Below are 14,548 nucleotides of genomic sequence, written 5' to 3'. Positions count from 1 at the left end.
AAGAATTATGAAGAGGATCTAGGCAAAAGATGTAAAAGTATAGTGTACAGATGCAGTTGATAGAAGACTCCGAAACATACCCTGTGGTGGTAGATTTTACATGGTGAGATTTCATTTGAAGTCTCCCCTTGAAACACAACCTCAGATATGAAGTTGGTCACAGTATATATTGTCATTTCTTTATAGTTTAGGCATTCCTTTTGACAGCTGCTGTTGGTAATTTGTAAAATAGTTGATTGATTTTGAAAGCATAGTACAAGGTGGTGTAGATTTAGGGGCTTCTTATTTCTTATTCTAGTATTTCATGGTTGTAAATAGCTTAGAAGGTTCCTTATTCGTCATTAGTAATCATGTATCCTTTGAGTTCTTGACTGTTTGTCTCTTAATATATGATTCCTCATTTTAATTGTTGAACTTTTTTAGGATGTTGAAAGCCAGAATAAAGTGTCAGGCCCAGAACTTCAGTCCTTGGATGAATTCACTAGTTTGTTGGTTGTGGACGACACGCGTGTCTTGGTGGACCTGCTCAAGCTGTCTGTGTGTGGCCGGGCGGGGGACAAGGGCCGGGACGTGCTTTCAGCGGTGCTGTCCGGCATGGGCACCGCCTACCCACAGGTGAGCTGCAGGGGCGTGGGCTGAGCTGCAGGGGCGTGGGCTGGAGGCGCTGCAGCCGTCTTGTGCTGCAAGGAATTCTGGTGAAAATGAGTCCCTTCTCTGCCATCTGTGCTGAGTTGCTCCTCAGTTTGCCTTATAACATTGTTTTAATATTTTAGAATTTAGAAATTTCTAGTTTTTGCAAAGTCAGATCTGCCAAATTTTCTCATTTATGGCTTCTGGATTTTGTATTATGCTGTAAATACGGTACGAGCATGACATTGTTTAAGAAATCCTCTCAGGTTTCTTTTAATCATTTTTGTTTTCGTTATTTTTTTATTGGAATATAATTGCTTTACAATGTTGTATTTTTGTTATACAAACATCATGAGTCAGGGATATATATTTATATATATGTCCTCTCCCTCTTGAGCTTCCCTCCCACCACCTCATCCCACCTCTCTAGGTCACCACAGAGCACCAAGCTGAGCTTCATTTGTTATTATATTTACCTTTTTGAACCATCTGAAATTTATCTTGATATAGGGGATAAAGTAGGGATTCAGCTTTACTTTTTCCTAGACGGCAAACATGTTGCAACAACACAGTTTATTGACTAAATCCATCTTCTTCCCAGTGACTTGAAGACCACTCTTATTGTACTGTAAACTGTACTTATTTGGGTCCTTTATAGACTTTTTTTGGTTCCATTATGCTAGTTTTTATGCTTTAATATCAGAGTATTTTAACTATTAACTATTTAAAGTAGGTTTTACTGTTTGGTAGCACGGGTTCTGCAGTATTTTCTGCCATGATGATGATCTGTACCCGAGCCATCCAGTGTGGTGACTCCTAGCCACGTATGGCTCTTGAGCTCTTGAAGTGTAGCTAGTGCACCTGAGGCACTGACGTTTTCATTGTATTTCACTTTTAAGTTCGAACAACCGCATGTGGCTAATGTATGGTATCGAGTCAATATCATATCAGTGTACCTTAGAAGTAGAACTCATCAGTTCTGAAGCCCTTGGGCATCCTTGGGGACACCTGTTGCTTACCAGCAGCCCCCCTCCGCCTCTTCAGAGTGGGCTGTGTCAGGAGTGACGCCATATGCCCTGTGCAGTTGTGTCGCCTGGGTTTGATTTCCATACCACCACCAAAACCATAGTGTGCTTAGGAATGGGTGAGCGTTCTTGAAATCCTAGTAAATGATTTGGTAGATACTTTAGGGGCTTGTTGTTTCTTAATCATATTCAGGAAGAACTGAAAGGTTATAGGTTTCCTGCTTCGTAGTTTTTTGAGGCAAGTTACTTGGCATAATTCTGAGAGATTAAATCAAGGTGAATTTCCATAAGGAAAATATTAATGTTTTTACAAGTGTATTGCATTTGTGAGAGGAAAGGATGGAATGAGAATGTGGATTTAAAGTAATAATACGTAGAATTTGTTGTAAACATATCTTCCAGGCCCTGTTCTTGGTGCATTCTCTTAGTACAGAACACAGGCTTTCCCTTTGTTTACAGATAAGAAAACTGAAGCTCTCAGTGGTCGTTACTCCCTCAAAGACACTCAGGTGTCTGGTGGATGGGAGAGATGATTGTAAACTCTTGAGGGCAGAACCACATCTATGACCCCTCTGTCACCCTCTTCTCAGAGTTTATTTGGCTCTCCTGGGGTACTGGCTGTCTTTGCAGAAGAAGGTGTTAAAGCCCAGAAAACCCCTGCTAGGCTGTGCATTAGGAGTTAGATGACATCAACATCTCAAATTCAAGGGGAGACAGAAACAGAGATGGGGATTTTCTTCCAACTTCCCTGGCCAGTGGCAGGATGCTACTCTTATGCCCCATCCTGATCTAGTATTTGAGACTTTTTAAACAAGAGAAACTTTTGTTTTCATAATTATAAAACCTAAATTATGGCAATGATTATAGATTGTCATTAATGAAACTTCTTACTAAGATAACCTTTATTATCTAAATACAAGGAAAAATAGATTAAAATAATCATTTCTGAAAGAATAGAGAATGGTCTCAGTAAGTTTTTCTAAGTTTAAAAACTTTGGAAGTTAATTACTGTAACAATGTTTGTTTTTAAAATAGTAATCAAAATATAATCACTAGTATTGACCATTTAAATGGTGTGAGTCACTAAAATTTTGAAATGAAATCTGAACATTATGGATTGTTGGGCTGTATGGTATGGGGGCTGAGCCTAAATGTCTTGGGTCAGGAGACACCCCCAGTTGTCTCATTTCCGGTGCTGTCTACCACCGTTCAGCCTGGACAGCTGGGTCGTTCCTCTCCATTCCTGTCCCTTTTGCTTGACCCCCATGCCTTCTAGGATTTTGGTCATTTTTACACCTTCTGCTGCTTGCTTGAAAGTTTTGTTCCTGGGCAGATTTTCCTCACTAGGACGTAACCTTGTCTTGACGTGAAGAGAAAGTGCTGACTGAGATCACGGGCATTTCATCACTTGGCATGTATTGGGTGTTTTGTGTGTAGGTGCTTCCTTATTACTTGTACATAGATCTCTCCAAGCTTCACAGCACCCCTGTGAGCTCTGCTATCATGATTTTATTGGTGAGGAACCTGAGCCCTGATTTACACTAGATTTCTCAAACTCCCAAGCTCTCCGTGCCCCCGTCCCTGTGGAAAGAACTGAACCGGGCAGGCTCCTGATGTCTTCCTGCTTTGTCCCCTGCTTCCCCCCACAGGTGGCCGATATGTTGTTGGAGCTCTGTGTCACCGAGTTGGAGGATGTGGCTACAGACTCACAGAGTGGCCGCCTGTCCTCTCAGCCTGTGGTGGTGGAGAGTAGCCATCCCTACACTGATGACACTTCGTCCAGCGGCACAGTGAAGATACCAGGTACTGAGGGCTGCCCCAGGGAGGACACAGGGGTCATATAAAAGCTGCCTGTAGAACAGCTCCATTTCTGCCATTGCATCAGTCGAAGTAGCCATCCTTGTTTTACATAAAAAAAAAAAGGGACAAAATTGCTTTAGAGTCACTTTCCCCACCTTTTCTAGAAACCTCACTTACCCAAAACATGATACAGGAAACTATGCAGAGTAGATGTTTAGCTTAATGCTTATTACGTGGATACCTTAGTTGCCGAAACTCAGATCTAGAAGCAGTCTTGTGCCTGTGCCCAGAAGCCCTCCATGTGTCGCCCCCTCTAATGTGACACTGTCCTGGCTTGTATTTCTGGACAGTTTCTATTACCCAAGTGTGCATTCTCATCTTAACTCTCTTAATTAAACAGTTTCCATCTTTTAAGTATCTTTTAACCAGTAGTTTCTTCCTTTTTTTTCAATAATTCATCCCTTCTGCACTTTCACCTGTTCCTCCGTCCCGTCTTTCTACAGATTACCCCTGATTCATCGGCCTGATTAGTTCAGCCAGGCCCTCTGGCTGGACCATTAGTGTTTGTGATCCAGCATCTGGAAGCATCTAGTATCTGCTTGTCTTTACTTTTGTGATGGCAGCGGCTACTGATGCTCATTACCTGAGGCCATTAAGTCCATTGGTGGTTGCAAAATGGTGCTATTCTACTTATTTCATTTCTTATTTATTATTTAGATTACATTATATAGGGACATTTTCCCTGATCCTTTGGTTGGTTACCCAGGAGTACTGTTTGTATAAGAAAGGCAGGATAAAAGCTTGATTCTTCTCTTCTTTTTACATTTTCATGAGAACGAACACATCATTCTTTGAAGGTGACCAGTTATTTTGGGGTTTTTTTTTTGGCTGTGCCTCATAGCTTGTGGGATCTTAGTTTCCTGACCAGAGACTGAACCCAGACTGACAGATGGGGAAAGCACCAAGTCCTTAACACTAGATAGTCAGAAAATTACCTATTTTTTCTTTTATATCATGAACCCATGGATTTGCACATGTGTGATGGGCTTTAATCCATTGTGACTATTGTCCTATTGAAGCTCAGGTTATCGCGTCTCCAGACGTTGAGCTCCCTGTTGTATTTGGCTCTTGCCAGTGCTTCTTATGGTCCAGCGGTAACTTCCTTGTAGTCTGATAAGACAAGATGCTTCAGGCTGTCATGTAGTTTCTCCTCTCCACCTGGAGTCTACCCTGGTGTCTTTTAGTGGAGATGGCATTTTAGATCACTGGGCTGTTGTTGTTTGTAGACTTTTTCAGCGAATAGAGATGGGGTAAATGAGTGGACAGTCTCACTGACTGACCGACTTTCTTTTGAGTTCATAATGGTATGATAGATCCAAATTCAGAACTACACGTTTCTATTTATACTTAACCTCTTCTGTTCCGTCTTTGTTTCTTTTCTCCCCCCAAATCCTGGTTCTAAGACAGAGGAATGATAGAATTAGAATATCTTATAATTATGTACTTGCTTTATCCCACATCACAGGCACAAAAGACTCAGGGTACTAGTCTAACACTACCAGATATGTATATGGTTACTGAAAATAGTTAACAAAACTTTGTCTTGGTTTCTTGCTCTCTTCATTGTTGAAATTTGATTAGCTTGGTCATACTATAAATCCCAGAGCATAATAGCTATTGCATAGTCTGCTTTCTTCCTGTTAATCTTCATTTAGTTCTAGTTGTCTCCTTTCTTACTATGATTGTCTGAAGCTCACTCTCTTGTCAATTCCTCAGCAAGGCTCAGAGGATGACAGTCCTGACATGAGTCAACTTGTTCTAAAAGTTGGTTGCCCACATTTGAAAGTTAGTTTTATTGAATAGCATATTTTCCTCCTGTAAAAGTTTGTTGTTGAAAGTGTTATAAGTGACATTCTCAGATAAGGGTTTGTGCCCCTTTAAAATGTTGAATAGTTTTGAGTCTTGTCTTTCAGGACAGTTTTTTTTGCATTACAGTTTGTGGTATTTGTTTGCAACCTTGTTTCAATTTTCTTTTTCATGGATATGTGATTGTTATCTTGTGTTGGATGCCTTTAGAGTCAATATTGGCTACTTCCTTTCCTCCTGTTTGTCTCAAAGCATATCTTTTGTGTTTATTTGCCCCTATGTTCTTTGTAATTTAATTTTCATTTCTGAAATTAAAAAAATTGTTTACTAAACTTTATCATTTAGTGTTTTCTCCTAATTCTTATTTATATTTTTCTTTCATATTGTGTATCATTTTCCTAATTTCTTTTAGCTTGGTTTGAAATAATAGATTACATTTTTCATGTGTTTTGTGGGCACATCTTTCTGGCTTGCCTTCATTGTCTATAGGAGAATGTTATTCTACTCCTTTTCTCTCTTTTGTAATAATAACTTTATATTGTATTTGACCTTGATAATTTTATCCTGATTATTTTTATGTGAAATTAATTTTCTTAAACTTTTAGAATGAGATGGGATTTATAAAAGCTTCTTTAACTTTGAACTCTTACTCTCTCATAGTAGAAATTAAACAAAAGGTAATTCCACTCAGCAGTTACCTAAGACAAAGTCTAGTGTACCTCTTCCTGTTCCTGTTTCTCTTACTTGATATCCAGTCTGCCTGCAAGTCCTAACATTTCTACTCTAAAAATGTATTTCAGATTCAGCCATTTATCACCATTCTGAATCATTCTGGGCCTAACCATCTAGTTTCACCTTGTTTATTATACTAACTCATATACTAGTATAATATAAATGTTCTGCTTCTACTTCTCACCTTCTATGTCTCCCAGAATCAGCTCCTTACATGACAACCAGAGAGAGAGATTCTTTTAAAGTGAGTCAGAATATACTGGTGCTCTGCTTAAAATCTGCCAGTGCACTCCTGTAACCTTAAAATAAGACTCAGATCCTTGATGATGGCCTGTGCAACTTCCCATGAACCTTGTTTGCCTCTCCAACAGCATTCCCTTCCTCTTCACCTGTCTCTCCTGGGCCCTCCACATCATCTTTTATGGTGGCCCTTAAATATGTTCCAGGAATAGGCCATTTGTCTCACTTTGTACTTGCCATCTGCCTGAAGTAGTATTCTCGTAGGCAGTTAGTTACGGGTTTCTGATCATATCTCCCTTGTGGAGGGAATCCTTTCCTTGCTACACTAGAACAGCCTTTTCCAAATTTTGTTTCGTAGACGTCCTCTTCAAATCAGTTATACTTTGTGACATTTAACAGACATCACCTGTTTCTGTCTTATGCTAGAATAGGGACTAGCTGGAGTTAATGTTATATACAAGGGATGAGAGTGGAAATCCTTACCTTGTTCCAGTAGAGTGAATACATATCATTCTCTTAGCATTAGGTATGTTAACAATAGGTTTTTCATACATGCCTTTATCAAGTTGAGGAAACTTTCTCTTCCTAGTTTGTGGGGGAAATTTTATCACGAGAGAGTGTTGGATTTTGTCAAATGATTTTTCTGTGTATTGACATACTGTTTTCTATATTAATCCTTTATTAGTATGGCATGTTATATGAATCAGTTTCTGGATATTAAACTTGTATTGCATTTCTAGACAAATCATAATTGTCCACAATGTATAATCTATAGTATATGTTGCTGGATTTGGCTTGCTAATATTTTGTTAAGGATTTTTTGACCTATTTTCATGAATAGTGTCAGTTTGTGGCTTTCCTTTCTTTTTATTTTTTTATTAAAAACTAAAATTTATTTATGTAGCTTTCCTTTCTTGTAACATCTTGATCTCATTTTGATATTAGAGTAATACTGGCTTTACAGATTGAATTGTAGCATGTTCCCTTCTCTACTCTCTGAAAGAGTTTTTGTAGGGTAGGTATTCTTCTTCCATAAACATGAAAACATATTTACAGAATATGTTTTCTGTATAAAATATAGCAAAAGTAAAAATGAAAACTCCCTCACTTGTGTCTCCTCTATTCTCCAGCTATAGCACTCTACTTCTGACATTAGACATGTGAGGGTTTCCACACATCATGCAGCTGTGCAAAATCAGCTGGTGTCCTGCAGTTTAACTCAGTCCTGACACTAGGTTAATGGCTTAAGTCCCACCAAGATGGCACCCACTTCAAATGCCAGTCAGAAGTGAAGTTCAATTGATTTGCTATAGCACCTCACAGAACTCACAGAAGCATTTACTTATGTTTATTAGTTTATTGTAAGTTCAGTTCAGTTCAGTCGCTCAGTCATGTCCGACTCTTTGCCCCTCCATGGAGTTTATTATAAAGGACATGAGAAAGAATACAGATGAACAGCCAGATAAAGAGGTATATAAGAGTTCAAGATGGTAGGTAGTCTTGTTGAAATCTTCTGTATCTTTACAGATTTTTCTCTCTATCTGTCCTGTCAGTTGTTGAAGGCTAAATTTTGAAATCCCCAGTTGTAATCGTGGATTTGCTTACTTTTTAAATTTATATTTGTTTTTTTGTCGTGTGTTTTGGGGCTTTGTTCAGACCTAAAAGAAGCAGAAGAGGCTAACAGGAGACAACAAGAATACACAGAACTATACAAAAAGGTCTAAGGACCCAGAGTCATTGTTATCATATTTTCCTTTGTTATCATGTTTTCACTGTTTTTGTGAATTCTTTGAACATATTTATTATAGTTTTGAAGTCATTGCCTACTCGGTTCAGCATCTGGCCCATTAGGGTCAGTTTCTGTTGTCTGATTTTCTTCCCGCGTATGGCTCACATTTTTCAGTGTTTTTGCATATCTCATTATATTTTGTTGAAAACTTAGACATTTTAGATTCTGTTGTGACACTTGGTTTCTGAGTTTTTAAAAAAGACTTGTAATTGTTGCTGGGTTTCTATGGTGGTTTTGTGCATTTATTTTGTAAGATGCCTGGAATTACTCTCTAAAATCTCTTCCCTGCGTCACATATTCACTGATATCCTAGCTTACTTTATAATTCTGATTTTTGTTCTCTAGCCTGACTTTTAGGGTTTGTTCCATCTGCTTGATTTAGCCTGCTCATTTCCCCATCTGTGGATGGATCTCTGTGGGTGGAAGCAAGGGAGGGCATGGAAGTCAGTGTTTTGGCAGTTTTCCTGTGTGTGTGTGTGCGTGCGCGCAAGTGCACGCACACATGCACACACACATGCACACGCACACCCAACTCTCCGTTTTCTTGAGGATATGTGCCTCGAGTCACCCAGGCCTCCATGACGTCCTCATTGAGCCCTTCTCTGTTCTCTGACTTCCAGAATCTTCTTGTTAGATTTCTGGCTAGTTCTCATGTCTGCCACCCGCCCAGCCACACCACATTCTTAAGCCAGCAAAGACGCAAGCTTTTCTGTATGTCCTCAGTTACCCTCCCCACTCTCTGACTTTTAGGATCTCTGCCCAGGCACTGCGCCTGCTTTGCACCAGTTAGCATGTCACTGGAGACAGAGTCCCATCCTGGTAAAGCTGAGCTGCAGCCGCACAGGGCAATCCTAGGCGAGAACACATAGGCTCTCACTGTCCCTACCTGAGTTGGGCAGTTTTTCCGTGAATGAACTCTTCTCGGCTTGTTTGTTCGCCTTGAATTGATTTGAAGAGCCCTGGAATCATTGTTTCTTACTATTTTGAGTGATTTTATAGTTGTTTTGCCAACCTTTTCCCTCCACCGTAACCCAGGTCATAGCCTTCACTGATTCTTTTCTAAGCTAATTTGTCCCAGAGAAGACTCTAGATCTAATGCTAAATTCTTGGTGGACATGATTTTATATGGCTTTTAAAATGTGGGGGAGCAGGATAATAAAGCTTGGTCGTCTGGTTAGGGCTATAGCATGAAAATCTTTCCAGAAGTGAGACCACAAAACTAGTTGGCCAAGTGAGAGTGTCTTCAATTGTTTCATCATGGGTGAAATATTTTGTGGGAGGCAGAGTTGGAGGGAGAGGAATCCTTCTTTTTTGAGGTTAGTTCTTCCTTTCTGCTTTTCGGTGGCTGTTGCACATCATTTTAGACTCACTGCTTCTGTGTGGTGTGGTTTTGGCCCTGTCTGTGGTATGTTGACTGGGAGCGTTACCTTGTTTTTGTACCTACTTGTCCTCCAGGTGCAGAGGGACTCAGGGTGGAGTTTGACCGGCAGTGCTCCACCGAAAGGCGCCATGACCCTCTCACAGTTATGGATGGTGTCAACAGGATTGTCTCCGTGCGGTCAGGTAGGAAGAGGAGTTGAGCTTGCTTTTGTAGAAACCATTAGCACATTACTGCTTCATTCTCACGTGCGACTTCACGAGAGAACAATAAGTGACCTAACTGCAAAATACAGTAGGTTTTATCTGTTTTCCCCTGTGCTTTCAGTAAGATGATTTATTAAGTGATGCATGTACCTCCCCACCAATGGGTGGGACTACTGGTGTCCAGTATGACTGCCGGTCCTTCTTGGGGGCACTGGTTGTCGGGAGGGTCCAGTCTCACCTAGACAGTGGAGATGGTGCTGTAAGATGTTTGGGATTGTCAGACTCATGCACGGTAAAGGTTGACATACTACAAGGCTTCTTAAAGGTTTTATTTTTTAATTGATTGCTGTGAGGAGTTAGGCTCCCCTCTGAGTAAGTGTTGTGTGCGCGTGGTGGACAGTACTGGAGTAGATGGGAGGGGTCTCCTTTGGGCCTCTCCCTGCTCTGATGTGCTCCGTGAGATTGAGCAAGAGTGAATCACTCTGTCTGGGGGCTTGATAAATGCCCTTCACTGTGTTTTTTAGAATCATCAGTGCAGGTGTATATGTGTCTGTGTGTGCAGATCTCTTAAGATATCTTTATTCTTCATCTGGAGCCAGGGTCAACAAATGTTTCCTAACATAACTACTCCCCTCTGCCTTTGTAGCAAAGGCAGTCACAGACCAAATATAAATGATGGGCCTGGCTGTGTGCCAGTAGAATTTTACTCACAAGAGGTTACTTTGGATGAAGTGGTATCACAGATGAGCATGGATTTTTTTTTTTCTGACAGTTTGACAGATGTCACTGTAGTATGCAGTAGTGTTCTGACATGTTTCCAGTTTCTCTGCTTCCAACAGGATCCCTTCCAGGCTACTCCCACACTGCTGCCTGATGGCTCCTCTAAGTGGAAGCTCATTTGGGGTGGCACACTGTAAGCTTGTCTCCCCAGCTCCTCTCCAGGGCACCGCAAGCTCTGGCAGGCTACTCTCCTCTTTCTGGAGAGTGGCTCATGTGTGCTGAACCGCCCCTGTGCTTCAGTGGGGGCCCTGTGTCTCTGAACACTTGCTTCCCCTTTGAGGAAGATGGAGGCTTTCTCTTTGGCTGCCTGGGTAATAACCATTGCATCAGACCCTCTCAAAGAAACTTCTGTAGGCCCTGACCCTGGTGTGAGCACGAACTGGCTCTGTGGGCCTCTCACATAGCATTGTGGTTGTGTTTGAGTGTCTTCTGTTGGGGCACTGCCTACCTGTCCTCTGCTTCCCAGTTGCTTGCTGCAGTGTGAGCTGAAGGCCTTGGTGTGGACGCACCTGGGCAGTGGGCTAGAGGAGCCAGCTGTCGTTCAGACAGGATGTGAGTGACTTTGTATCTAAGGAAGTTGATGTTGATCTGATGAGGGGTAAACCCACCACCAGTGTGCTTTTGTCCCCCAGGCCGGGAGTGGTCTGACTGGTCCAGCGAACTGCGCATCCCGGGGGATGAGTTGAAGTGGAAGTTCATCAGTGATGGGTCTGTGAATGGGTGGGGCTGGCGCTTCACAGTCTACCCCATCATGCCAGCTGCAGGTGAGGAGGGGGGTTGGTGATCCAAGCAAGGGAAATACACACGAATTTTCACTTGGTGCTTGTAGTCTACCTTCTGTTGTGTTGGGACCCAGCACTGCCCAAGGCCCCACCACATCAAGGCTCAGAACTGCATGAGCTGCTTCAGTTTCTGGCTGTTGGGATGTGGCTCTCTGTTTTCACCCAAAGTCTTCCAGCTGTTGCTGGTTGCGGTTCTTCAGCCGTGTGAGATCTCAGGTGAAATGTCAGTGTGTGGAGCGTAGTCACGTGACACGACAGTGGTGCAGCCCTCTAGCCGTAGCATCCATGTGGATGACGCACTCAACTTTGGGTGAATCTCCTTGTGGGGTAGCTGTTGCCCTGCCCAACAAGGGGACATTTATAATTACCTTTCTTCAGGCCCTAAAGACCTACTTTCTGATCGCTGTGTCCTCTCGTGCCCGTCCATGGACTTGGTAACTTGTTTGTTGGACTTCCGGCTCAACCTTGCCTCAAACAGAAGCATCATCCCCCGCCTTGCAGCGTCCCTGGCAGCTTGTGCACAGCTGAGTGCCTTGGGTAAGTGGCACCTCTGTTGTCAGGTCTGTCTTACTTCTTGAGAAGAATGGTCATCCTCTGACTTTTCTGTCTTCTCGTTTCAGCTGCCAGTCACAGAATGTGGGCCCTTCAAAGACTGAGGAAGCTTCTTACAACTGAATTTGGACAATCAATTAACATAAACAGGCTACTTGGAGATAATGATGGGGAAACAAGAGCTCTGGTATGAAACATTACATTATAGTTTCTAGTTGTGTGACCCTTTGGGACTAAAATGTTGCTTTAATTATTTTAACTTCTTAATCACAGAAGAGTTGGGAAATTTCACATAGGACTAAGACAGCCTTTCTTGCATTCAGACTCCCTTTATGTTGCTATTATACTGAGTGCAGGCTGGACTTTGATTATAGAAACAGCCCCATGTAGATGGCTATGAGAATAGCTTTATGAGTCTAACTCACCACATCCCCTTTGTTTTGCTGGATGAAGTAGTTATTGTTAAAAGAATGCTTATCTTAACCATGTTGGAGATGGAGGTTTCTGAAGCAGAAATTCCTTTCTGGTTCCCTGGGAGAACTGTTTTTGTTATACTGAAATTAAGACCAAATATTCTGAAGTGAATTTTCATGCTCTTCTTTTTAATTTCAGTATTCATTGTGTCTTTTTAGATTTTTTTCCCCATTTATAAATATCAATCACTTGTTTTAGGGGAGAATAGTATCAGTATAATTAAACATTTGACTCATAGAAACAAAACACTCAACTCTCCTGAGTTTGGTTTCCTAGTATGGGCTATAATTTTGTTGTTTTCTTAAAAGAGTTTTTCAGGCAGTGCTCTTGCTGCTTTGGTGAAAGGCCTTCCAGAAGCTTTGCAAAGGCAGTTTGAATATGAAGATCCTATTGTGAGAGGTGGCAAGCAGCTACTGCACAGCCCATTCTTTAAGGTAATTCTTGGCTTGTTTTGAGGTGGTGAGAGAACCACAGAGAGCTGTCAAGTACAGTACATCAAATATCAGGCATCCCTGAGGACAGGTATAGGTACTGAAGGTGAATGTGAAACAGTTTCAAGACTGTGTGGTCTAAGCTCTTGTGCTTTAATAACAGTGTGCTTTTAGATGCTTTTACTTAGGTGGCAAGTATTGTAGCCGTGGTCTGATCTGGGTTCCTGTTGTCGGGTGTATCACTAGGAACTGGGTAGGAATAATCCACATCATTGGTGATGGCACGCCCCTTGCTGGGCATGTGGCAGTTATCTGGAGTGAGGAATTGTGAAGGAAGACCCACACAGAGCCTGCATGGGGGCTGTCTTTGGTCATGCAGTGCTGGTGAAGTAGAATGTTCGCTGTGTCTGAGTATCCCTGTGTTGTTAATTTTTGCTGGCTGCAGGTACTAGTAGCTCTTGCTTGTGACCTGGAATTAGACACGCTCCCTTGCTGTGCTGAAACACACAAGTGGGCTTGGTTCCGGAGGTACTGCATGGCCTCCCGTGTTGCTGTGGCCCTGGACAAGAGAACGTCGCTGCCCCGTCTGTTTCTCGATGAGGTATTGTACCTTATTTTGGAACCTCTTTAGGGATGCAAAGTGTCTTCTTTTATAGTGTAAAAAGATGCCAGTGTTACAAGATAGTAACATCTGTCTTGGCAAGGAATATCGTAAAAAAAGAAGCACATAGTTGAAAATGAATAACACTGAATTTCAGTTAAAGTTTGTTTTTAGTAAAGATATAATGATACTGCCTAGACATTTTAAAATATCTTCAATGTAATATAGTCTTGGTTTTGATTATTAACCCTAAAATCACAATGTTGGCATTCCCTCATTTTCTTGGTTGGGAAGACCTCCTCTCCTGTCTTCTTGCCTTAGTGTTATTTATTTTATTCCTGAGAGATGAGTGCTTGATTTATAATCTCATAATAATATTGTCCAGGTGGCTAAGAAAATTCGTGAACTAATGGCAGATGGCGAAAACATGGACGTTCTCCATGAGAGTCACAGCATTTTTAGAAGAGAGCAAGATGAACAGCTTGTGCAGTGGATGAACAGGTTGACTATAGCCAAAACAAGAATTAATATTGTCTCTGGGAAAATGGTGCTTAACATGGAGTTCTTCCCATGTCAATTGTTTTTTAATGTTTGTTACAGGCGACCAGATGACTGGACTCTTTCTGCTGGTGGCAGTGGAACAATTTATGGATGGGGTCATAATCATAGGGGTCAGCTTGGGGGCATTGAAGGTGCAAAAGTTAAAGTCCCTACACCATGTGAAGCCCTTGCAGCCCTCAGACCTGTGCAACTAATTGGAGGAGAGCAGACGCTCTTTGCAGTGACAGCTGATGGGAAGGTAAGAAGGTGTATTTTCTGTCACACTGACATCGAAACTGCGAGACAGCTGTGGCTAGAGGGCAGTTGAGTTCATAGTGTGTATAAGGATTGTGTACTAAAACATTATCTCAAGATTAATAGTATTCATGGTATACTGAAAGCAGTATGCCATAAATTCTATAGTGTTTCTGTATAATCTTTAATGTATTCTATGATTTTAGAATTTTTTACTTTGAAATGCAGCATACATACAAAAGTGTATTATAGTTATTTGCAAATCAGTTCATTTGATGTATTACTTTTTTGTCTGCTATCATAATGCTGTCTTTTAAAAAATTTTTTAATTGGACGGTAATTGCTTTATATTATTGTGTTAGTTTCTGCTGTCCATCAACATGAGCATCCATAGGTATACATATGTCCCCTCCTTCTTGGACCTCCCTCCCACCTCCCACCACATCCCACTGCTCTAGATTGTCACA

The 14,548-nt window shown here is 41.5% G+C and overlaps 1 protein-coding gene across 5 annotated transcripts in view; it reads left to right on the top strand.

Annotated features, from left to right (window-relative positions):
• HERC2 (HECT and RLD domain containing E3 ubiquitin protein ligase 2) overlaps positions 1-14,548 on the top strand; it is a 234,718-nt gene that overhangs the window by 180,689 nt on the left and 39,481 nt on the right. For all 5 annotated transcript variants that reach the window (XM_061431346.1, XM_061431353.1, XM_061431374.1 and 2 more), the window contains 10 exons: positions 424-615; positions 3,305-3,458; positions 9,538-9,645; positions 11,079-11,210; positions 11,607-11,765; positions 11,849-11,967; positions 12,563-12,688; positions 13,131-13,286; positions 13,672-13,787; positions 13,887-14,085. In XM_061431346.1, coding sequence (XP_061287330.1) covers positions 424-615; positions 3,305-3,458; positions 9,538-9,645; positions 11,079-11,210; positions 11,607-11,765; positions 11,849-11,967; positions 12,563-12,688; positions 13,131-13,286; positions 13,672-13,787; positions 13,887-14,085 — 1,461 coding nt within the window. The remainder of the gene's footprint in view (positions 1-423; positions 616-3,304; positions 3,459-9,537; positions 9,646-11,078; positions 11,211-11,606; positions 11,766-11,848; positions 11,968-12,562; positions 12,689-13,130; positions 13,287-13,671; positions 13,788-13,886; positions 14,086-14,548) is intronic.

Source organism: Bos javanicus, chromosome 2 (assembly GCF_032452875.1).
Source record: "Bos javanicus breed banteng chromosome 2, ARS-OSU_banteng_1.0, whole genome shotgun sequence".
In the NCBI taxonomy this organism is placed as follows: Eukaryota; Metazoa; Chordata; class Mammalia; order Artiodactyla; family Bovidae; genus Bos; species Bos javanicus.
Note: the sequence above shows the minus strand (reverse complement) of the source record. Positions and strands in the feature narration are given on the sequence as shown.